This window comes from Cyprinus carpio, chromosome A23 (assembly GCF_018340385.1).
Source record: "Cyprinus carpio isolate SPL01 chromosome A23, ASM1834038v1, whole genome shotgun sequence".
Taxonomy (NCBI): domain Eukaryota; kingdom Metazoa; phylum Chordata; class Actinopteri; order Cypriniformes; family Cyprinidae; genus Cyprinus; species Cyprinus carpio.
Genome location: NC_056594.1, coordinates 7,896,139 through 7,920,860, shown reverse-complemented (window position 1 = coordinate 7,920,860; position 24,722 = coordinate 7,896,139). Strand labels below are relative to the sequence as shown.

Genomic DNA, 24,722 nt, shown 5'->3' with positions numbered 1-24,722 from the left:
CCAATTATTGCTGATAAAAAACATTTGTGATTAAATAACAATAAGTGGATGCATCATAACTGTACCTTTCACACATAGAGCCAGCATAGCCAGGACTACATAGACACTGCATATGATTGGGCTTCTCCACACAGCCAATGGCAAAACTGATAAGATCAAACAGACAACATCCTTTAATTTGACAATGAGGCATGCTGGGATATCCAGCACCGGAATCAGCTCTTACTGGGAGTAAAAGTAGAAACCAGGAAAAAGGGGAAAAAAGAAAAATACACTGGCTAATGTCAAGCAAATCAACAAAAGAAAAACTAAGAAAAAAGGTTTGAGACGAACAGGAAACAGTAAGTTAGTGGTAGAGATGATGAAATAAGACAAACTGACTTGTTTGAAGCCACTTGCAGCGGGCAGGGGCAGCTGGAGCAGGACACCGCATGGCCATCAACAATGTTGTTACCATGAAAGCCGCCCTGGCACTGCTCACAGTGACTTCCAGCGGTATTGTGGCGGCAGTTCTGCATATGAGGAGTTGAACTTTTAGTTGGAGGTGTGCTCCAGCATCCATTTTTGGAACTTTGAGAGGTATTTCCCAAGATCTTAAACCTTATTTAAATTTATGATTTTGTTTTCTATACCCAATGGAATCTGCAATAGCAATATATTGCCCATATTTAAGTCTTTGATTTTATGACTTAGTGAGACGAACTCACCACACATATGCCAGAGCCATCCAGACACTCATTGGAGTGACCGTTACAGTTACAGGGGACACACTTCCCGAGAAACAGCCCTTTAGTGTCTCTGTAGTAGCCTGGAGAACATTTCTGAGTGAAGGAGATGAAGGAATGAACATGTTAACAATACCAGAACCCACTCTGAACAACTGCTCAGTATTCCTTAATAATGACTTGTTTTGTATCATTCTGCATTTCTGATTGGATGGGTAATAAAATGTAATAAATAAAAAATACCAAATAAACTTTCTGTATGCATGGTGTGTGAATTGCTAGTATTGTTATACTCCCCAAATGTAATTAATGGCACAATTTGCCACAGGGCACAACGTGACATCCTATTAATTGTTTGAAACAATAAAACCTCTTTTTTGGAGAGAGATGTTAGATTAATCACTATTTAACATAAAATGTAACATAAGCATGTTAATAGTAGCTACTTTTGTGTATTTCTAGTTATGTCTGATTTCATTAATGTTTTTTTGTTAATATTTATTGCTGGGAGTTTGATTGACAGGCGATCTGACCAATCATAATGCCGAATCTGCCATTTTGTCAGACGAACAAACCAGAGAGTAGAATGTCGTCGTTGGACTTAAACTTGAAAATGTATTGAAAATGTGTGTATTTATGTCTTTCGGCAGCTGAAAGAAGAAACCTTCTGATGTTCATTCGTGTTTATTTCATGCTATAACTAGTAAAGAGGAAGAGATGATTGGTTCACGTGCTGCTTGAACTCATCTGTCACAAAACATTAAAGAGCCACAATACAGTATTTATTGTTTTCTAAATTTCCTAAAAATGACAAAATTTGAAAGCTGAGACTTTGTTTTATCCCAAAAGTATGTAAGCCATGGCTTGTTGGGTGTAGGAAGAGTAAATGTATAAAAAATACAATTAAATTATACAAAATACATCAAATAAAAAAAAAATGTGAATTCTAATTGCACTAAAACCTTGTATTAAAAAATTGTCAAATAAATTTATTTAAAAATAAATATTATAAAATACTATGTAAAAACAAAATCTAATTTTTGAAGGTTTGACTGCTTTTTTGTTAAAAAAGAACAACAAAAAAATGCTTTTTTGTTAAGAAAGATCAATAAAGAAATTTTCTTTTTATTTTTTTTTTATTGTAGTATTATTATTAACCAGGCAAACTGATTTAATGGCATTTTGGTAAGTCCTGTTCACGCAGGGCCTCTAAAGAAAAAGAGGCATTGAATGATAGTATAGAAGTAATGATATAAAATCATTTGTTTTTGTTAAAGCACACTACCTGACAGGAGTCTCCTAGATAGTTTCCTGGACAGAGACAAATTTCAACGTTGTTGGCATGGCGACCGGAGGGCAGGTTGTCGGCCCCCTCCAGCACCGCAGCGCTCAGCGACACAGACTGGGCCGACTGAGAGTGCAGCGCTCTGATCTGCAGTGACTCCAGCGCCACCAACACCATCATCAGCTCCTCACGGGACACAGAGTTCCCCGTCTGTGCATGCCTGAAACTGTCCTGCAATGAGAAACAGCACACTTGAATTGCAACAATTGTGCATTTGCGGAATTATTTTGTACAGTTCTGTTTTTTGTTTTTTTATGTTCTGAAGACCATATTCTTTTCTTTTTTAGGGTTTGCTACTAAGTTCCTCACCTCCACCAGGTGGACGATCCCCTCATGAGGGTCTTCAGGATAGGAGTACTCTCTTTCCATGTACACCAGAGACATCTGATTCCCCTGCACACAAAGACTTTCAGTTAGGCCCCAAGTAAAAACCCTTGGTAAACTTGACAGAAGGAGATTGTCTTACCTTGAGTATAACATCAGGCCGTGTGGTCTCAGTGATCAGAAAAGCATCACCTCTCATCGTCTGGGTATGCAAGCGGTAGCGCAGATAGCCTCCATAGGAAGACACCTACACAGATGCATAGAAAAGAAAACACAAAACCAGCTTAAGACAAGATTTCTCAAGAAACTAAACCTGCGTTTCATCTGACGCTGATCAAAAACATGTAGCAGCAGCCAAAACAAGGTGTGCTTGAGTTATCAGATTGTATGTCTGGCCCTCATGTTACCCGTAACATTAATGTGAGCTATCTGATGGAGATTCAGTTCGGCTGTCTGCCTGGACCCTTACTGTCTGACTGCCAGCTAACACATAAGCTTGGTGAGAACATAAGTGCATAATAAGCCTCACATGGGATATAAAGTCTAGGTGTAGAAGATCAGAGCACAGAACTGCTCTTCACGACTCATGACTTCACGAGTGACATGCTTGTGAATATTATCCCAGATTGCTGTGGACTCACTTTATCGCCGAGGTAAGCATGAGGAGCGTGCCAGTGGAGGTCTTGTGAGACGTCAGGTACGTCACTCAGATCAGCCTCCACCAGATCTTGATCGAGATACGTGGACACAGGAACTTCCTGTCTGTCACTTCTCAATAGCACCCAGCCAGCCATGTCCATGATCTGCAGGTGGGCAGATTAAAGCAGAGGTATAAGCTTAATGTTCTAGCAATCGGTATTTACACTGAATTCATTTTCACAGACATCCAGTACACAAAAGTTCACGGAAAAGAGCGATAACCTGCAGTTCAAGCAAGTCAGATGTTGATTTTGTACTGTAACTGCTCAGTGGTTTTATTCAGTGAAAGTGTTTTTTCAATGATTCGTTACAAACCAGCTCACGAGTCATCGGTGTGTAAATCAGACTACACTGCTGTATGCTTGTTTTTGCGTGTAGCCTGTGCTGACAACTCAACAGAAAAATGGTAAAATATGATTACTATGTTATTGTACTGTCTGGATATTCAACAGCATAGGAAACACTGGAAGTACCATGACAAAAATATCAAAAATGCATACCAGTTGACAAATCTTTATAGGTATATTTTGGTAACTGGAACATTGCTACAAAAACTGCATACATTTTATAAACAGAGAGGAATAGGTAAGCTTAATATCTCCATAAGACACTTTCTATTGCATTTAACCCTTCAAGATTTTTTTAAATTAATGCTTTTATTCTACAAGCATTAAACTGATCAAAAGTGGTAGTAAAGCCTTTTATAATCCTATAAAAGATTTCTACTTCAAATAAATGCTGTTCTTTTGAACTTGTCATTCATCAGAATATATATTTAAAGAGTAATATGTGGCTTCAAATATGTTTTTATGTTTGTTAATGATTACTGAAAAATGTTTAGCGGCAAATCAGCATATGAGAATGATTTCTGAAGGATCATGTGACGCTGAAGACTGGAGTAATGATGCTGAAAATACAGCTTTACATCACAGTAATAAATTTGATTTTAAAACATACCCAAATAGAAAACAGTTGTTTTGAACTGTTATAATATTTCACTATATTACTGTTTTGCTTTAGTAAGTATAAGAGACTTCTTTCACAAACATAACAAAATCTTACCAATCCCAAACTTTTGAACAGTAATGTATATGCGTATGTATAAAGGTGTATTTCTTAATTTATTAAAGGACAGGTCTTTGGCTGCAGTGGAGTACCTCACTCCTCCGTTTGTCCGAGCTGTGGCAGCGGTCAGTGGCTCCAAAGCAGAAGCACTTGGTGCAGCCTTTAGCATTAGTGGGGTCTAAATGAAACGTTCCCAGTTTGCACTGGTCACAGCGAGAGCCTTCCACATTTTCCTGAGAGAAACAACACATCATTGAAATAACAGAGATGATGAGGGAGAGTCCTGAATTATATATAGGCCTACAGATTCACACACAATAAGAGAGGGGGACAGAAGGAGAGAAAGAGTCACCTTGCATAAACAGCGTCCGGTGATGGAGTCACAGACATCAATCTCAGTTCCTGCCTCGCTGCAGTCACATGGTCTGCAGTTGGGGTATCCATAGAAACCTGGGGCACACCTGTCACACTGACGGCCAACAATGTTGTTCCTGCACCTGAGGAGGGAGTAATGTGCTTCAGAATGATGCAAATAACATGAAGTATGTATTATGTGTTTTCAGTGTCAGCTGATGCTCTAGGATGATGGGATGCCTGTAGCAGTGCTCCTGTCATGTCGGGACAGAACCAACAAGCTCTCATGCTAAAGAGTAAAGCTAATTCAAATATATTGTTTTTATTTATTTATTTGGAAAGGGACCATGTGTGTGTTCACGGTTATATATAAACTGCTCCGGGTGTGTGTTCACTGCTGTGTGTGTGCACTTTGGATGGGATAAATGCAGAGCACTAATTCCGAGTATGGGTCACCATACTTGGCCACATGTCACATCACTTACAATTTTTATTGTATTTATATTAATAAACACTATAATAGTATATTAAAAAATAAGTAGAATAACACTGATATAGAATTAATGAAGAAGAAATACTATGATGATGAAATAATATGTCAGAAGAACTGTCACAGGAATGAGGTATACAGGCGCATATATTATATCCTTGAGACATAATTGTGGAAAAAGTGCTTAACACACACACACACACACACACACACACACACACACAAATATTAATGGTCCTAAAATGGATTCATAAACGTTCAGATTCTTAGAAAGTCGACCCCATGAGCCACTGCATGTAGTTTATGTGTGTGTGTGTGTGTGTGTGTGTGTGTGTGTGTGTCTTGCTCTGCTGTACCTGCACTGGCCGTTGTGTGTGTCACAGCCGATTTCCAGTGAAGCCACTCCAGGCCTGGAGCAGTTGCACATCTCACACCCCAGCAGAGGATGGCAGGCAAACGCCTGGTGTTCACAGGTGACACAGTCTGGCTGCAGGGTCCGTGGAGGACAGATGCACTCGCCTGTGACTGGCTCACACAGACGAGTGCCACAGTTACATGCTAGAGAGAAAAGGACACAAAATCATCCATCCATCCATCCATCCATCCATCCATCCATCCATCCATCCTTCCATCAGGTGGTTGGTGATACTCACGTCTACAGTTGGGGAAGCCGTAGTATCCTGTGGCACACTGGGAACAGTCTCGGCCAATCACGTTGGGTCTGCACTTGCACTGTCCTCCGAAGGTCTCGCAGGTATCACTCTCTGCGCCCACCTCATGACAGCCGCAGGGCACAGCGCCGTTATTGAAGAACGCAGACAGAGACACGGCGGAGTTACGACAGAACGGAGACGCTGTGGACGGGCTGAGAGGAGAGAGGGAGTGTTAAGATGGAAGGCACTTTAATAATGATATATCAGGATATGTTCATGAACAATATATCAGCACCATATTATCAGCTGTATTACAGATTTCTTTAATTTAATAGAATCAGCAATTGTTGCATATTTAATTGTGTGTAATTTACATTTTTACATTTAAGGTTTTATTAATGAATTTATTTAATTATTTAAAAACACTCACTTGAAGTTTAATACTTTAAAAGCACTAATATTTCAATAACACTTTAATCTCAAATTAAATATCATACATTACAAAATACAATTTTCATACCGTACGTTGTTTTGATGTAAACATACATTTACTTGTAGCAGTGCTTTTTAGTATTATTAGTATCATTTTAGTATTATTTATATACTATTATAATATTTATTAATATTTTAAATTAGCTTTTATTTTTATATTTTCAGTTTTCTTTTTAAATTCAAATTTTAATAATTTTGTTAGTGCTTTTGTAATTTTTTTTTATGGTTTTTAATATTTCTATCAATCTTCAATTTCGTTTTAAGTTTTAGTTTTAGTACTTAAACTAGTAGCCTAGGAAACATTTCTAATTTTAATTTTTTAAGTATAAGCTTTTCATCTAATATGTATATTTTATTTTATTTCAGCTTTATTTCAGTCACCAAAAACGATTTTTAATAGTTTTACTTAAGTAAAAATTATTTACAAAACTTAAAATAATGTTGTGTATGTGTTTTAAGTGTTTCATTTTTATATTTATTTAGTCACAATTGTACTGTATTTTAATATCTGCGATGTATTTACTTATTTATTGCCTATTTAAGGCCATTACATGAATATAATCATCCCCCAGAATTTTTATTTTGTGCATTCCTACATTTTTCCAAATGCATAAGTATCATACTTGATGTAAAAGCTGTTTTGTCCACAGTTGCTGATGAAGTCGTAGGATTTGTCCAGTGGCTCCTCAGACAAAAAGCTGGAGCTGTAAGTGCTCTCTGGCACCACCAACACATAGTCCTGAAACACACAAGAGAAAAAGAAGTGTCACTGTTACTGTCAGTTCATTTCACCTTTAGTAAAATATCATAATGACACTCACCAGCCACAATGTCTTCCTGTCTGGAACATGCAGGGTCAGAATGACCTCATAGTCCGTCACATCCAGGGTAATCTGGTTCTCCGACATGACAACATCACGACAACCGTAACCATGGGGACAAAAGGATGCGTTGACGTGGCCTGGAATACAAAGAGTGACCGTTAGTAAAAAAGCATTTTCAGTGATAAAACAGAAGCTCAAGTCAATAGCGAGTCTGTGTTCATTTATTTGCTCACCCTGCCATATGCGTCCTCCGTTGATGTGGACCTGGACGTTGTAAGTAGGGTGCAGGGGCTGATGGTAATGCAGGATGAACACATAACGGCCCAGCGCAGGTACACGTGTTGAATACATTACAGCTTTCTGGGAAAAGAAGCAGGAAACTTGCAGACATGCTTTTGTATTAGCATTTAAGTATCAGAAAGAGACAAACTACAAGACAGGAGCACTGGATGGATAAATGGAGGAAAACAGGTTCTTTTAAAGGAAGAAACAGTAAAAGAGCAATGAGAGTGTAATGGGCCTGATGTACCTGATTAGGGTCCAGAAGCATGTATTCACTGTTATCAGCAGCGGTTGGTGGTCTGGAGGTCATGGGCCTGTCTGCACGCAGGGAGGGATCAGGGGCTGATGCCATAATCGAACCCGGCACAGAAGAAGCCTGACCCTCTTTTAGGACCAGAGACTGAGGAGGATTCTGGAAACGAGACGGAGTGCAGGAGCCGCTGGACAACAGAGAATATAAAACATGAATATGAATAAATAACATATGGATATACTTCACTTTGATACCTAAAACACCTAAAAATCATGTAAATGGCTCATGATCATAGGTACTAATAACTGTAAATATGTAGGATAGTCAAATGTCATAATTTAAAAATGGCTGTAATATAACTAAATGTGATTTCTAGAAAGGTCAGTGCTTGCAAAGCAGTGAAAGGATTTGCTTTTAGGTAAAATGGTAGTTAGAAAAACTGTACACAATAAAAAACAATACAATGAAATAAAATAAAATGGTTAGTACACCAAACAATTAAAACTGAAATAAACCAAAATTAATCTAAAAACAAGTGTTTGAGTGTAATGGTGCATGATGTAACACAAAAGGCTCATGTTGTGTGTATCAGTCACCTGTCTGGAGAGAAGTGCCCATGTGTGCTGATGCAGTGAACTCTGGGCTTCAGGTACTCCATGGTGAACTGCGCGCGAGGGATGAGGAACACTTTGTGCTGGAAGGGAAATCAGACACACACTTGTAAATGGCACAAGTTTATAGTGGGCACAAATAGACTTTATGGCAGATTCAAGCAGAAAAAATAACTCTCACAAGGAAAAAACTGCTTCTGTCTGTGCTAAGCTGGATATCAGCCTCAGTGGAGAGAGTGAAGACCGCCACGCGCTTCTGGTCATCTACAGACACCGCACGGCACAGGAAACTACACACACATACACACAAATCAATCAGCAAATGCACAGAAAAATGAAGAAAAAAGAAAAAGATCAACTGAAGAATTAAACAGCAATCTCCTTGCTTCTTAAAGAATGATTAATATAGAAAAATGGTTCATTAAAACTTGTGATGTTACATTAAAACATTAAATATGACTTATTTTATATGCATTTTATATGCAAACTGCCAAGCCAATCATAAAAGAGGTCATATAAAAGTCTTAAAGGTATGGTATCAAAAACAGCATGGTTAATTCTATGGGAAATGCAAAGAAAACATGACTCGTTCGATGCAAAAAACAAACAGCAGAAATAAACCAAAATACAGAATATGACCCTTAAGTTGAGTACGAATACCTGAAGAAGACAAAAGAAAAGGCAAATGCTGAAATGTCACACAAACACACCTGTATTTGCAGTGGAGCAATGTTATTTCCTCTTGATGAGTGGTTTCACCCTGCGAGTCGACAGACACACTGAACGTTTGTGACTGATCTTCACTGGCGTACTCGACCACCAACACATACTCTCCAGGAACAGGAACACGACCACGCAGCTGAACTTTCATCTGAACGCACAAATAGGGTTTTATTTGTATAAAAATATGATTTTTTGGTATTTATACACTACTGTTCTAAGGTTTGGGTTCAGTAAGATTTTTTAATGTCTGGTCACCAAGGCTGCATTCATCTGAATCAAAATACACTTAAAAAATATATATTGTAAAATATTATCACAATTTAAAATAAATGTTTTCTACTGTAATATAGTTTAAATTTATGTAATTAATTCCTGTGATTTTCAGAAATGTTCAGAACATGCTTACGTCGTTGCCGCTGCAGATGGCCATGCTGGGATGGCGAGGAGTGATCTTTTCAGTGTGGCAGGGTCTGGGCAGGTGATTATCAGACCTGCACTGGGCATCATTGCTGGAGATGGATGGGAACTCATCCAGAGACAGATACATGTACTGCAGACAGCTGAACACACCGAAAGACAGATTACTTCAGTCACAGTGCATATAACAGGCATACACATATGCACACAAAAAGTTGCTGTAATACTGACTTATGACTGGCCTCCTGTGTGTTGCTGTATGAACAGGGTTCAGTCACTTGAAGTTGCAGGATAGCAGCCTCGTAATATGCACTTGGCAACAGCACCAGGTAGTCCTGCAGAGAGAAAGAGACAGAGGACGTGTCCAGGGTGTGTTTATGCAGGAATAATGCAGAAAGCATCTTTTAAGAGGGGGTCCTACCAGCAGAACGCCCTCCGCCTCAATAATCACAGTCCAGGTTCCTGGGTTCAAGACAAATGGCTCCACAAAACTGTTCTGAGGCACGTTCACAAATGTAGGTTCTGAAGTGGGTGCAAAGACGATCTGTTTGGACTGCTCAGAGCCTGCACAGAGAAGGACGGAGATGGAGACCTGTGAGTCACAGCACTGGATGAATCCATAAAACTACTAAGTTACATATTTATTAATTATTAAACAATATCAAGATATCAACTTTTGTACTAAACGAATAGTTTGTTTAAAATTAAAAGCTCTCAGCATTTACTCATGTGGACTTTCATTTTTCTGTGAAACACAAAAGGAGAAGTTTAGCAGAATGTCCGAGCTGCTCTTTTCCATTCAGTGAAAGTAAAATGGGATTGAAGAATCCTGTCCAAACTCTAAAAATGACATAAAACCACAAGCAAATTAAAATGGTGTAAAGATTTGATATCTATTAGATCAGTTTAGAAGCCAATAAAATGGCATCATTATGAAATCCTTGAAACAATTACATTCCTTCTAAAATTCTGTAAATTAATACCAAAATAAGAGGAAAGGGAAATTATTTTGTTATAACTGTAGCATATCAAGACAGCTTTTGGAGTACAGGAGTAAAGGAGTACAGTTATGGAATAATTTATCAAAAGCATTTAAAATATAAACAGAATTGCAGCTCTTTTGTGTAATAGTTTGTTTAGGGTTTACACAATTGGTCATTTGCTGAGTATGTATTTATTACATGTACTGTATATGGAAGCCCATTTCCGCCACTGAATAAAAAATAAAACAAGGTAATTGCGACTTTTTATTGCAAGTTCATATATTGCAATTCTGACTTTATAACATGCAATTGCGAATTGCGAGATAAAGTCACAATTGAGAGGCATAAACTCATAATTGCGAGTTTTAATGTTTTTTTCTTGCAATTGCGAGTTTATATCTCGCAATTCTGACTTTCTTCTTTTCTCACAATTGCGAGTTATAAAGTCAGAATTGCGAGTTATAAACTCGCAGTTCTGAGAAAAAAGGCAGAATTGTCAGATAAAAAGTAAGTATTAATTTGTTTTTTTTTTTTTTTTGTTATTTTTTTTTTGTTGTTTGTTGATTTTCGGATTTCTTCGATTCTTAGTAAAAGCTTAATAAGGGGACGCATGCAGCAAATTAGCTAATAACTAAAATAATAAATAGAGCAGCACTGTTATTCTCTATTATTCTGACAAATAAATAAAGTAAAATTCATATGTCTCAATGAAAATGTCAAAGCCAATGAAATGACCAATGACCTCTCCTTTGGGTTCACCGAAAGAATGAAAGTCCTGCACATTGAACCATCAGGCGTACCTCTTCTGCTGTTCTGATAGGCTGTGATTTTACCATTTGACACGGCCAACCTCGTGTTTACATATCTGAGGATGAAGCGCGTGAGATACATGTCTGCTTCATGCACGTGCACCATCATTTTAACCGTGTTCTGAGATGAAGGACAAGAAAGACAAGGAGAAGAGGAGAGAGGGAAAGAGGAGGGGAGGGTTTACAACACGGTCTGTGTTAAAGACCTGAACTGTGGCTTTCTGATCAAGATGGTGTGATCTGAGATGCAGGTTGCGGTGGGAGTGTGTCTTGGACATGGGGAGAAGAGGGAGGGTTTGTGAAAAGAGCAGGAGAGCAAAGGATTTAGGTGTGGAAGGTAGAAAGACGGAGAAAAGCAGATAATTGAAACAGAAGGGTGCTCAAAAACTTACAATTTACAATTAGGAAGTGTGTGGTGTCTTCAATCACAGAGACCCGCCCCCTCACGTCCACACCCCCGCGGTTCACATAGTGCAAGACCACATGAAACAGGTCTGGAGACCCAACCACCACCTCAACCAGAACCCAAGGCTAGAGAGACAGAGAGCGGCCCACAACAGAGACACAGAAAAAGAGACAAACGCAAAGCCGTTGCTCAAAACCACCACCAAGCAGCGCTACAGCCCAACACAGCAGCCAATGTGCGCAAGCAGCACCAATCAAAAGCCCTGATCGAAGCCCTCAGCCAAGCCACAGACACAGTGCATTTCAATCACACATCACTCAACACTACATCTCAGTCTAATTTTACACACATGCATAAACATTAACATCTACAAAATGATAATAAAAAGGTTTAATAAATTAATTTTAAAGTTAAAATAAGTATTATTCATTATATTCACAGTTATTCATAATATTCGCACTTCTGTTATAATTAACATCATTATTTTCGCAACATGAAACAGCATTACTAACATACTTTACTTCTGTAAAGTGACATACAGTGTTGATATCCAACAAGAAAAAAGTGCTTTACAAAAAAGTAAATACACAAATTGCTACAATATATAATATTTAATATCTAATAATATGTACTAATATAATAATAATAACGATGATGATGATTATGATGATGATAATTAGGGCCTGAGCCCTGCAGTGGGAGGACACTATTGGAATTGCTCCATTTCTTCTTAAAATGATTGTTTTCACTGTTGTTGTTACAGATTTCTTCTTCTTCATCTTCTCCAAAAATAAAAATAATTTGCAATAATAATAATAATGATGATGATGATGATGATAATTAGGGCCCGAGCCCTGCAGTGCGAGGACACTATTGGAATTGCTCCGTTTCTTCTTCTTATTATTGTTATAACAGTTGTTGTAATAGATTTATTATTAATATCATTGCAAATAAAACCAATATTAATAAGAATTATAATTATTACTGTTGTTTTTATAATTTTATTATCAATATATTAGATTGTATTATTATTATAGCAATTTTTTATAATTATTAACCATTCAATATGTTGTTGTTTTATAAATGTTTATTATTATTATTATTATTATTATTATTAGAGACTATTATTATTAATAATATTAATATAATAATAGCTATTGTTGTTGTTGTTATTGTAGTTTTTATTATTAATATTATTGATTATTATTGTTATAATAATTCAAGATTATTTTAAATAATACTAATAATAATTATTACAAAACAATAATAATAATAATTGTATTATTATTTACCATTCAATAGTGTTGTTGTTATTATTCAAATAAATAATAATAATTATTTTAGATTATTACTAATAGTATCATTAATATTAATAAATTATTATCACTTTTATTGTTATTATTATTATCACTCTTGTACTTGTTATTGTAGTTTTTATTAACATTACTATATTATTATTATTATAAGAATTTGTTATTATTATTTACCATTCAGCAATTTAATAAATTGATTTCAAGTGTGTGTTTGTGTACCTGTATGGGGGACATCTGGGCATATCCCCTCCAGCTGAAGCTCTCAAACTCCAGAGGACTGTAACCAAATCTCACTGGATGTCCATCCATAGTGGTGCCTTCCTCCACCTCAAACTTCATATGTTGATGTTGTGGGGGTGTGGTGATTTGTGATGTGTCTGGGGTATAAAATAAGAGTCATGGCAGCCAGCCACACATAAAAGTGATAACTGCACACTGTCTGCTGTATCTGTGTGTGCTTTTCCCCGTCACTCACTGGTTGCATTTGGGTCCCTCTACGTTGGGTCTGCATCGACATTTCCCGTGCCACTCTCGTCACTCGCCTGGTTGAATTTGGGTTCAATGTCACACTGGCAGCCTACATGCACACAGTGGAGAGAGTTTTAAACCATCTCTTCATTACCCTCCAGCTCTTTCTAGTTTTACACTACATGCACACAGTGGAGAGAGTTTAACCCATCTCTTCATTTCAGTATGTTCTTCTGAAGGTTGAAGTACCCATCCTTGCACACATTACATGTGCCGCTGCACACGTTGGGTTTACAGTAACACTGGCCGGTGCTCTGGTTTACACACAGATGGAGGTTTGTTTACTACACTCTTGAATTGCATTTTTAAGATGGCTTTATCATTGATATTTCCATACCTGTGCGCACTCTGCAACCTCACTCATAGTTCCTAATGTATTACAATCACAGCCTGCAAAATCAATCATAATATATATTAGCAGCGATAAATAATCTGTTTTATTTTATATGCAATTTAACTTATGAGTTACAGATTTGAAAATTACATTGCCACCAAAGCTAACAAAATGGCAGTCATTTTGCGCTGTGTGTCCAAACTTTTCTCTTACTTGAGCATCCATAGACTGTATCAGGAGAAAGATTCCAGTAGAGAGGCTTACAGCGATCACACGCCACCCCCTCTACATGCGGCCGACACTCGCAGGAGCCCTGAGAAATACAAAACAAGCACTGAGAGTCTGGAATAGGAATTGATGTTTGTACAAATGACAATGTCCAAGATCCTCATTTACAGCGTTAAAAAAAACAATGTACTTGGACAGCAGTGTACGCTCTGAACAGTACAGTATGCAAATGTTTTTGTCGGGTCTGTCACACTTCAATGCAACATCAATCTAATGCATCCTCGCTGAATATAAGCATTATTATTTTTGAACAACAAAAAAATATTTTTCTCTAACTGCAGAATTGCTACATACTGCACACACTGTTGTTTAACATGATATTTTGTTACATTCACTAAATATTTAACATATATGCAGATATGCATAGTATGAACAGCATGAATAATTTACAGCACAATATGCTTTATGCTAGAACTCCATTTTGAACGTGGCCTTGTTTAATGTAGAAAGCTCAGTTATACTCACCACAGTGGGCAGGATGTTATTATGAACAGAGCCTGCTGGGTTACAGGTCCCGACTATAGCACAGAAAAGAAAATCATCAGAACTACTTTAAATGAATGTAATACACAGGACCATGAATATTGTTTGAGCAACTGGTTTAAGTTAGACCACCTTGGCAGAGGGGAAAGCCATATGACCCAGGACTGCAGCTATCACACCTCTGACCCACAACGTTTGGCAGGCAAACACACTGACCAGACACTGGATCACAGGAGCTGAAGCGAGAGCCCTCCACTGAACAATGACATGCTGAAACAGCGAGATTTCCATTTAAAATCAGCCGTTACCGCAGACAATATTTCACTTGGTAGTGTTGCCCTGTAATGAGAGTCATGTGACTTACGTGTGCAGCTGGGATAGGAGTAATATCCGGGTGCACACTGGTCACATTTAGGGCCACTGTAGTTGGGTCTGCAGCTACACTGACCCGACAAGATACAGTCGGAGTCTAAAGATGTGCGAGGGTCACAAGTGCACACTGGGAAATAGAATCAAAAAAGTTACAATCGAGATAATACAGACAGTGAGTCTGCAAACATCAGACTGAGCCTTTCTTTAGTATGTGTGCGTGTCTCACCCTGGCAGTTTGGATATGAGTGGAACCCTGAGCGACACTGATCACAGCGAGGACCAGTGAACTCTGGCCTGCACAAACACTGACCGGCCGCATCGCATATCTCAGGCATAGAGCCCACATCACTGCAATCGCAATCTACAGAGCGAGAGAGAGAAAGAGAATCGAACGGAATCAAATGTTAATCATTTTGAATTCAATAAGAAATGCTTTCGCAATCCATTTTATTTTTATTTTATAAGTGAAAAAGGACATTTAATGAGAATGTCAATAGTCAATATTGATGAACTTGCATGGTAGACACAATTTTGCCTGAATGATTTAGAGTTTTAAAGCAAATCAGCTGAGTAAAAGATTCAGTGATTTATAAATACAGTAACTTTTTTGTTTCTGAATGATTGAGAGTTTTTAAAATAATATCAATTTGGATGAGTAAATTATAAACTTATAAAGAAAGTCACTTTTTTGTTCCTAAATGGTTGAGAGTTTTTTTTTTTTTTAATCTATTTGGATGAGTAAATGATTCAATGACTCGCTCACAAAGAAAGTCACTTTTTTGATTGAGAGTTTTTAAAAAAAAAAAATCTATTTGGATGAGTAAATGATTCAGTGACTCACTTTTTTGTTCATAAATGAATGTTTTTGAATAAACCAATTTGGTTGAGAGAATGATTCAGTTGACTCACTCATAAAGACAGGACAGTCACTAGTTTTGCTTCAGAATAAATCAGTGTTTTCGAATGAATTAGTTCCTGATTGAATCAGTGTTTTTGTACAAATTTATTTCGTTGAGAGAACAATTTAAATGACTTCATACAGATAGTTGCTTGATGCAACCTACTGGTGAATTGATGTAAACTGCAGAAAGAGTGACTGAAATGAACAGGTACTGATGAATCAAACAATAAGACCAAGAATGTGTGTTAAGAAAGTAAATAGGGTCGATTATAAATTCATACTGACCTTAAACAGAGCAGTAAAAGAACAGGAAACAGTTATTGTGGCTGTAGTATAAAGTTCACGGTTTGGCAGTAATCATGGGGGATTTTGAAGTTTAGTGTGATTAGAGTTGGCAAGGACTCACATTGGCACAGTGTGTAGTTGAAGTAGCCGGGCGCACACTGCTCGCATGAATACCCCTGAAACCTGCGCCGACACACACACTGGCCCGTTACTGCGTCACAGGACCCATCCAGACAGCCCTGGCCTAAACACTAGTAACGAGTAGAAATATGGTGTGGCCCCTTTAAGAGCTGCACGCTCCCAGTTAAACTGTTGATCTGCATTGTATGTGCGTTTTGAGCACCGCATGTATGTGTATGTGTATGTTTGAAGTCTGCGATCTGCCATAAAGCCACAAGAAGAAGATGAAGCAGACTGCTGTGAAGCGTGTTCACAAGAGTTCTAACAGTTCGGACATTGCGTGAATCAGAGGTAAAAATGTTATAAATACTGTTCAGTTTCTTGTACAGACCGATCGTTTTGTGTCTTTACACATCAATGTATTGTCACGAGCCGCAGGGTTTAATTTGGATTTTTCTGTGCATGTTTTTTTTCTCTCTCATAGATTATTTTACCATTGCCAAGCATTGTACAGCTGAGAGACTGCAACGGCTGAAGCTAAAAATCATAATTTGTGTTCTACTGAAGAAACAAAGTCACCTACATCTTGGATGCCCTGGGGGTAAGCAGATAAACATCACATTTTCATTTTTGGGTGAACTATCCCTTTAAGTGAGCTGTCCCTATTTGTTCCGTACGCACAGCGTTACACATTGACAGCCTGGCGGGAAGGGAGAAGAGCTAGAATGTGGGCATGTTTGCATTGCCTATGTCACTGGGTGGTATACTGTGCTCCAAAACACTCAAACTATGCACAACATCAACAGCAGTTCAGCAGACAGACAAACACCGATGTGACAATCTGCATGTGTTTGCTCAGATGTCACCTGCTGCAGTGGATTACACAGGAAAGACAAAAATGGGCAGAATGGGACAGCAATGGACAGGCACACACATATACATAATACAGAGAGTGTGTGTGTGTGGGGGGGGGGGTCCTTACGCTGGCAGTTGAGGCCGAAGTGACCAGGAGCGCAGGTGTCACAGTGTTCTCCAGTGAATTCAGGTTTACACACACATGTATTGGTGCGAGGGTCCCGCCTACAGGAGTTCCCTTCTGTACCTGCAGCACTGCACTCGCAATCTGCACAACACAAGAACATAACAAAAAATGTATGAGAAATCAACGAATAAGAATGAGACTGAAATCAGGTTGAATCAAAAATTTGCATCAAGTTGAATCCAACTGAATCAAATCGAGGTCTTACTGATGAGTTCCCCTGCAGGTCTGGCCTCTCCACTGATGTACCCCTCTGACAGAAATAAACACAAGCAAACAAATGGTATAATCAACCAGGAGAATTTCTTTACACGCATATATACTAATCACTTGTTTGATAGCTGAGATTATTATCCACACTGGATGAATTCAGCTGAAATATACTGCCTGGAAGCTTCAAAGACACACAGAGACTTACGGTAGCATTCAGGGAAGACTTTGTATCCCTCCGCACACGTGTCACAGTTCTCGCCGGTGTAATTGGGTTTACAGTAACAGCGTCCGGTCAGATCCTCACATGTGCCGTCAGTGAACTCAGACTCACACTGACACTCTGCAAAACACATGAGAGAATCATGGAGAAGCAAGCAAAAGAAAGGAACACGCTTTATCAGTATCAGTATCAGTATGCATGCATACAGTACAGTTAAATTTTCATTCATATTTACGTATGACCAGTGCTGTTATTAACTAAAACTAAAATGATTACAAATAATGTTCATTAATTGAAGTAGATGAAAAATGTAAACTAACATTATAAATATTGTTTCGGCGACATTTCAGAAATGAAATAACTTTAAGTTACATACCAAATGCTAAAAATACTAAAATGACTAAAACTAGAATAAAAAAAAATTACAAAAATGAACTAAAATTAAATATATATATATATATATATATATATATATATATATATATATATATATATATATATATATATATATATATATATAATAAAAGTTAATAAAAATAATATACATTATAATCTTATATAAACAATACTAAAACAATACTGTGTAAGTGTGCGTGACTGGAGACTCACTTGAACAGGCGAATGGGGACTCCAGAGGATGATCAGGTGATCTGTAGTACCCAGGAATGCAGCGCTCACAGTTGATGCCTGTGGTGTGATGCTGTGAAAGAATAAAAATCATAGGATGTACTTGCAAAAACATCAACAGCTGTTTCCAAACATAGTGAGTGTGCATTTGATGCCCACAAAATGTTGCATACATTTATGTTGCCCATATATGTATCTGTGCCACTTTCGTGTTATTAGTGTGTTTGTACAGCTGAGCCCACCTGGCATTCGATGCACACTCCTCCGCCCCTGTACTGTCCCTGAATGTTGAGACTGGCTCTCCGCTGTTCGATCTCTGGATCATAATAGCACTCTGATGAGTGTCTGTGGCAGTTACACGCTGCAAAAACACACACAACACAGTTACGCCACTATATAATCAGCCTGAAGATGAAACACGCTGAGCTTAATAACTCAGTGCAGAGATGTACAGTATACAAGTAGGACAGATATAAAACACACACATCAGTGCCAACCTGAAGAGTTCAGACTGTCCCGAGAGGAATGACAGCAGAGAAGGGAAAAATAAAGAGAAAAGAGTCATTAGCAACGAGTGAAGTTAGCAGGGAGAAAACGAGAGATCGTAGCTGGAAATACAAGTTAAAACATATTGACAGAATTAAAGCAATAAGCCCCAAGAAGTCATGGTTTACAGAGAATTTATTACAGCTAAGGGGCATTGTTAGGCTATATTACAGTGTTATAAATTCACTGTAAACCACGGCTTCACGGGGCTTATTGCTTTTATAAAACGGTTATTCCATATAAGCTTTCACAGAATAAAACAGAGCCACTTTACCCACTCTCTCTACATGGCACCACGTGCCACTCAGAATTCAAGATTCTGAGCATTTCTGAACTTTCTGAAAGTCACACTCATACTTAATGATTAAATGTAATTTCTTGTAATACATAAATACGCAATACATAAATGTCATGTCTATTAATACATAAGAGCACTGTTAGAAAGAATAAAGAAAATGCTGTTCTGCCATCAAGAAAGGAAGAAAAAAAAGAATCTCCCACAGGAGAGAAATCATGTTTTGTGAACAATGTGTTGAGGAGGGTACTATATCTTTGTTTTGTTGGCTCACTGGATGCAGAGAGAGGAAAACTCACGTTCACATTCATTGGCACTGTAAGTTGTGGCTGGCTTCCATGGAAACTGGTTGAAGCCGGGGCAGCAGCGTTCACATGACGGCCCACAAGTGTTGTGCTGGCAGTCACACTGAAGCCTGACATAAAAGACCAATCACAGGTTAACCATCAAAGACAACCGTACAAGTTTATACCTTCAAACCTAATTCTTTTGTTATATTTATGTGAAGAAATGCATATATTATGTATATGCATTTATTTTGTTAATGTTTAAGAACAAAATTTTATAATGAATTTTATATAGACATTCCCACTGCCATGTTTGAAGGATAGTTTCATGAAAATCACTATATGCATATACTGAAGTACTTCATGTCTATGGGCCTCAAAAGTTTACCATTGCATAATGTCTATCATTTCACATACTATTTTAAAAAGAAATAAATAAATACAAATGCAGTGTTTTAAGTATTCAGTGTATATGTTGCAATACGCAGTAGGCTATTTAACTGCAAACCACTAAGCTACTTAACTCCCCCCTTTGTATAATAAAAAAAAATATAATAATTAAAATTAAATTGCCCACACCTAGAAAAGATGTATGTTGTATGTTGAAATATACAGGTGTGAGAGTCTCAGGGGAAAACATCTGGTCTCCTATATATCCCCATTGCATGTATATGAGTAAAACTCCATAATATCGGTTACACACACGCACTATATCTCCTATACAAAGGAAATCACAAAGAACAGCAGATTTAACAGAGATCTGTGAAGGTTATGAAAACCCTCCGTCCTCTCCAAACGCAATGTTAGCATCTGTTTCTTGTTGCTATGATCTGTATTAACCCTCTGGGTTTTGATAAGTCCCACACACGAGAGAGTTTCTTTTTTCAAACTGACACATCTGACACCTTCCAGGTGGTTTATATTCCTGTTTGCCCACACTGAACGATGCAGGAACGACACACTATTTGTCAGCAGGGACAAAAACTATGACCGGTGAATATATCTTGATTATGACATACAAAGGGTCAGAAAAAAATCTCTCAAGATTCCTGAAATATTACATAAACAGCGTGATCTGCTTTATGTCCAAAGGTCTGCTGCACAAAAGGACCACACATTCGCTTGAATGCTTGTAAGATTTCATTACATGATCAAAGCAGCTAAATTAATGCAGCCACTGTATACGTTCAATCTTTTGACAAGCTCGTAAATCCAGACGCCTGCAGGGGCTCAGAACTGAAGCCACCATTACTCACTGTCCTGAGACACGTGCCTAGAGGAAGTGACATGCTCTGACTATGAGCCTTCCAGCTAATAACCCTAGTGGAAATATCCTAACAACCTGATCTAGCATTGGTTGTTTTGTGGTATTAGAGGCCCTGTGGCTATTTCTTAAAACTCTGCATTACGTATAAGCTCTCGTTAAAATATTGTGCTTGAAGGAAAATATAATTGAAGGGTGAAAACATGCAAATGAAGACTCCTCAGAGCAGAGCGTCAGGGCAGCATGTATGTGCATGAGCTAGTGGTCTGCTGTGCATATGCATTTTGATGATGAAAGTATAATTGCATCTTACCTTACTTTTATAGTTTTGCATAAGGCAAGAAAACACATTCTAAATAGAATTGGGTGGCAACTACAAGATTTCAGCATCATTACTCCAGTCTTCAGTGTCACATGATCCTTCAGAAATCTTTCTAATATGCTGATTTAGTGTTCAAGAAACATTTTTTATCATCATTTATGTTGAAAACAAAACATTGCTTTTCAGGATTCTTTAAAGGGATAGTAAGTGTTGACTCAATTTTCAGAAATTTTCAAAGAACAGAATGTATTTGAAATGTTTTGTAACATGTCTTCAGTCTCTTTTGAACAATTTAATACATCCCTACTTCATAAATGTATTAACATCTTTCAAAAATATAAAGTCAAATAAAATGTACTGTCCCCAAACTTTTGAATAATAGTGCAAGTACCAGTAGAAGAAAGTGAATAATTGTAAAGCTTCTTGAAGGTTGTGGCACACTGTAGCCTGGCAGGATGGTCACATGCTCTGATGCGATGGTGGATAAATAAAATAAAAATAGTTTTAAAAGTCACTTACCTGTATGGGTCACTGGGGTCTTGGGCATTACAGGCCTCAGCGTGGCCATTACACACACATCTCCCTCCAATACTGATGTCTTTAATACTGTAGTAATACTGAAGAAACATAGTTAGAATAATTTATGGTTTTAAACATGAATGTGAAAGCGTTTCATTTGTCATTTCTGTCTATTTAAAAACTGAATCTTACTCTTCGTGTGACCGTGGGGTCTCTCAGGGCTTTGCCCATCAGGTGACCCAGCAGCGTGTTGGTGCGCAGGAAGCGCAGGCGGATGTTGGTGGCCTTGGTGAACTCCCTCAGAACAGGAGAGTAGGAGAAGTTTGTGGCGCCCGGTCGTCCGTTCACCAGAGACACCACAATCTAAACGTGTGTGAGAGTGACTTAACAATCAAAAAAAGTCTGACTTCACAATCATTCCTAAAGTATAAATACTATAAGTATATAAGTGCATTGACAGAGATATAAGCAGGAGAGAAAGTGGGCAGGAGCCAGTGTTGGGACAGAGTTTGTCTGTGTCTGTACCTCTCCATTCTCCAAAGGGACAATGCGTGAGTACTCTGTTGTACAGATTATATCGTCATCATGGTTGATCCTCTCAGTAGTCCTCTGGCCAAACCGCTCGATACAGTCTCTCTTAGAAGCTGGAGCAAAAACAAAGGCATGAACAAGTCAGTTGAGAAAACCTAAACGTTTGATCAAAATATAACTTCCCTTGCAATGACATCTCAGCCACTCAAATGAGATCCAAAATCAATTCCTGGACAAAGTCCTGCCCTACATTTTTTATTTTTATTTTTATTTCCAAGAAGTTGTTTCACCTGGATATAATTCATATTAGGAAAAAATTGATGATCACAGCTTCTGTTTCATGCCGGCTTTAAGTAAGTGAATTAGTGGACTTTGATTTGATTATTAATATCTTTAATTACAATTCCATGTAAGAATGTGAAAGTGAGAGGAAACACAAGTGATTTAATATCATGATACGTGTACTGAAATAGTAACTGATAAAGATTTCTAAACATGTTATCGAAAGAAAATAACCATTTTAATAAACATGTTTAAACAAAACATAATACAAATGTATTTCAAATTATCATTAATAACTATTAATAAATATTAAATAATAAAAATATGATTTAATATAAAATAATAAATTAATGTAAACATAACATATGAGTATAAATATAATTATAATTTATATAAATTATGAAATTAATATAAACAATATAAAGTGTAAGTGTTTTCCACCACGTTATATTTCTTTCTGGATATAGTCGCGGAATAACAATGTAAACCATGATTAACACTTCAAAATAGACTTTACTGAGAATGCGGGAGTTGAAAAACACATTACACAAGACAATAACCGACAAAGGAGAGAACAGAATAGGTAGTATACATACACACATGGTAAATGAGGGAACTAAACAGAAACAGCTGGACGAGGATTAACTCATCAGAAACCATGGAAACTAATTCATAACAGACATAACAGGAACTGAACTAAACTGAACATAACAGTGACACTCACAATATAGCACATCTTGTCATGCTGCCAATTTTTCTCCAAAAAAATAAATAATCGATCAATAAAAATTAATAATGAACTCAATGTTGGACTGAATATTCTCTCTAAAATCTGCCACTTACAAAGTATATGTCACACATTAATCTGTCACACAATGTTCTCTCTTCTCTCCATCTTTCTGCAGCGCTCTGTCTTTGTTCTGTACAGAGTCGTGGAGGCAGCTGTGGGCTTGATGGATTGTGAGCTGATGGAATATAATGTTTCATTATGCCGATAAAGCAAAACCTACAAATGCCAGCCAAGGACTGCAGTTATTGTTGACAGGATTATGCTGCCACCTACAGCACCGATGGCCTTTACTGACAAACAAAACAACCCAATATGTGTGAAAAAACTGAGAGAACTGGCCAAAACCTGACCTTTCTCACCTAACCCACACTTCCATTCCTATTCCTAAAGGCCACACGCTCTTCACAAAGTCGTTTTCAGTACATAACACCTAAGTACAATGATAAAATGCTCATTTCAGTTATACTCACAGGCAAAGAACTGCCACGGCTTGTATGTTTTCCCAAAGTCAATGGAGTGCTCCAGCACCCACAGGTCCGGCCGGGGCGAGTTGGCAAATTTGATGAGCACATATGCAACATGGAAAAGCTGGGAAGAATAAAAATTATTTCAATGTAAGTTCACATATGAATGTCTTATATTAATGAAGCCGATGAACTTCCAGCAACTTTTCACATGATGTCATCACATACGAGCTCAAAAACAGATGAAATCTTCTGTCATATCAGTCCTGTCTCTCAGGCTGTCTGATGGGAGTGACCCTGCATTAATAAACATCAGTTATGGCTCTGAGTTCATATTACTGCCAAAGCAATGCTGTTTTTACATGACTGATGGACTGATTGTGTGTTTTTTTTTTTTTTTTTTTTTTTGTTGCACTGCACATATGTTAGGAACTTGACAAGAGATGCAATATGCTTCTCTCAAAAGGCAGGATGTTTTAGATGGGGATGAGATTACATCCAACGATTTGGCTGTTAGATGGTTACTTATTGGCAAAAATAATTTTATTTGGTTTGGCTGGGTTGGGTTTACTGCAGCATGAAGTAAGTGTGTTTGAAATGTTCAATAAAAATCCAGTTGTCTCCAGACTCCCTTGGGCTTAATGATCGCATAAATTCCTCTTTTGAATGCTTTCTGCATTTTCTTTTGTTTCCATAGTGATAAGAGTGGAAGCACATATAGAGGACACATGAATGCTTCACCAATCATCAAGCAGCTGAAAAACCATGTCTGAACCTGCTTTAGCGTGACAGAAATCGTGTATGTAGAGGGACGTCACATTCATGCCCCTCACCCTCATCTACACTCTTTTCCAACTTATTAGCCTATATTTTTTTGTGAGGGCCTTAAAAGATAATTGGTAATTTGTTTAATTTATATCACTCATAATATTCAGAGACAAAGTGACTTTAACATGAGGAACAACACAAGCAATTTGTAGATAGATAAACCAGAAGTGCAATGCAGATGAGAAGAGAACAATGTTTTAAAAATAATTAAATACATAGGAGTTGTAGATTTGTATAACAGGATTTTTTTTATATGTTTGTTTTTTGCATATAATTGCACACCTAATTGCTTACTTTCTTCAAATTCTTAAGCCCAAGCACGAGTAATAGTAGTAATGATACTTAGCAAACACCACTATTCATGCACATGAAAAACATCTTAAAGAAAGAACATACAAATCAAGATTACAGCGTAT

General features: G+C 37.5%; 1 protein-coding gene across 1 annotated transcript in view; it reads right to left on the bottom strand.

The window, feature by feature from the left end:
- The window catches only part of LOC109048819 (laminin subunit alpha-5-like), a 54,621-nt gene that overhangs the window by 16,013 nt on the left and 13,886 nt on the right, over positions 1 to 24,722 (bottom strand). Inside the window, 44 exon segments of the mRNA XM_042712884.1 lie at positions 66 to 146; positions 382 to 512; positions 708 to 821; positions 2,011 to 2,241; positions 2,380 to 2,463; positions 2,537 to 2,641; positions 3,036 to 3,197; positions 4,251 to 4,391; positions 4,511 to 4,655; positions 5,359 to 5,560; positions 5,656 to 5,867; positions 6,771 to 6,886; positions 6,969 to 7,108; positions 7,205 to 7,331; positions 7,501 to 7,693; positions 8,103 to 8,200; positions 8,299 to 8,407; positions 8,828 to 8,988; positions 9,247 to 9,400; positions 9,489 to 9,592; positions 9,679 to 9,821; positions 11,442 to 11,580; positions 12,988 to 13,126; positions 13,217 to 13,293; positions 13,296 to 13,367; positions 13,464 to 13,550; positions 13,634 to 13,686; positions 13,844 to 13,943; positions 14,384 to 14,436; positions 14,534 to 14,671; positions 14,766 to 14,900; positions 15,000 to 15,134; positions 16,081 to 16,210; positions 16,769 to 16,779; positions 17,062 to 17,202; positions 17,327 to 17,371; positions 17,537 to 17,671; positions 18,161 to 18,251; positions 18,421 to 18,539; positions 19,319 to 19,434; positions 21,412 to 21,509; positions 21,604 to 21,774; positions 21,937 to 22,055; positions 23,485 to 23,602. Coding sequence (XP_042568818.1) covers positions 66 to 146; positions 382 to 512; positions 708 to 821; positions 2,011 to 2,241; positions 2,380 to 2,463; positions 2,537 to 2,641; positions 3,036 to 3,197; positions 4,251 to 4,391; positions 4,511 to 4,655; positions 5,359 to 5,560; positions 5,656 to 5,867; positions 6,771 to 6,886; positions 6,969 to 7,108; positions 7,205 to 7,331; positions 7,501 to 7,693; positions 8,103 to 8,200; positions 8,299 to 8,407; positions 8,828 to 8,988; positions 9,247 to 9,400; positions 9,489 to 9,592; positions 9,679 to 9,821; positions 11,442 to 11,580; positions 12,988 to 13,126; positions 13,217 to 13,293; positions 13,296 to 13,367; positions 13,464 to 13,550; positions 13,634 to 13,686; positions 13,844 to 13,943; positions 14,384 to 14,436; positions 14,534 to 14,671; positions 14,766 to 14,900; positions 15,000 to 15,134; positions 16,081 to 16,210; positions 16,769 to 16,779; positions 17,062 to 17,202; positions 17,327 to 17,371; positions 17,537 to 17,671; positions 18,161 to 18,251; positions 18,421 to 18,539; positions 19,319 to 19,434; positions 21,412 to 21,509; positions 21,604 to 21,774; positions 21,937 to 22,055; positions 23,485 to 23,602 — 5,375 coding nt within the window.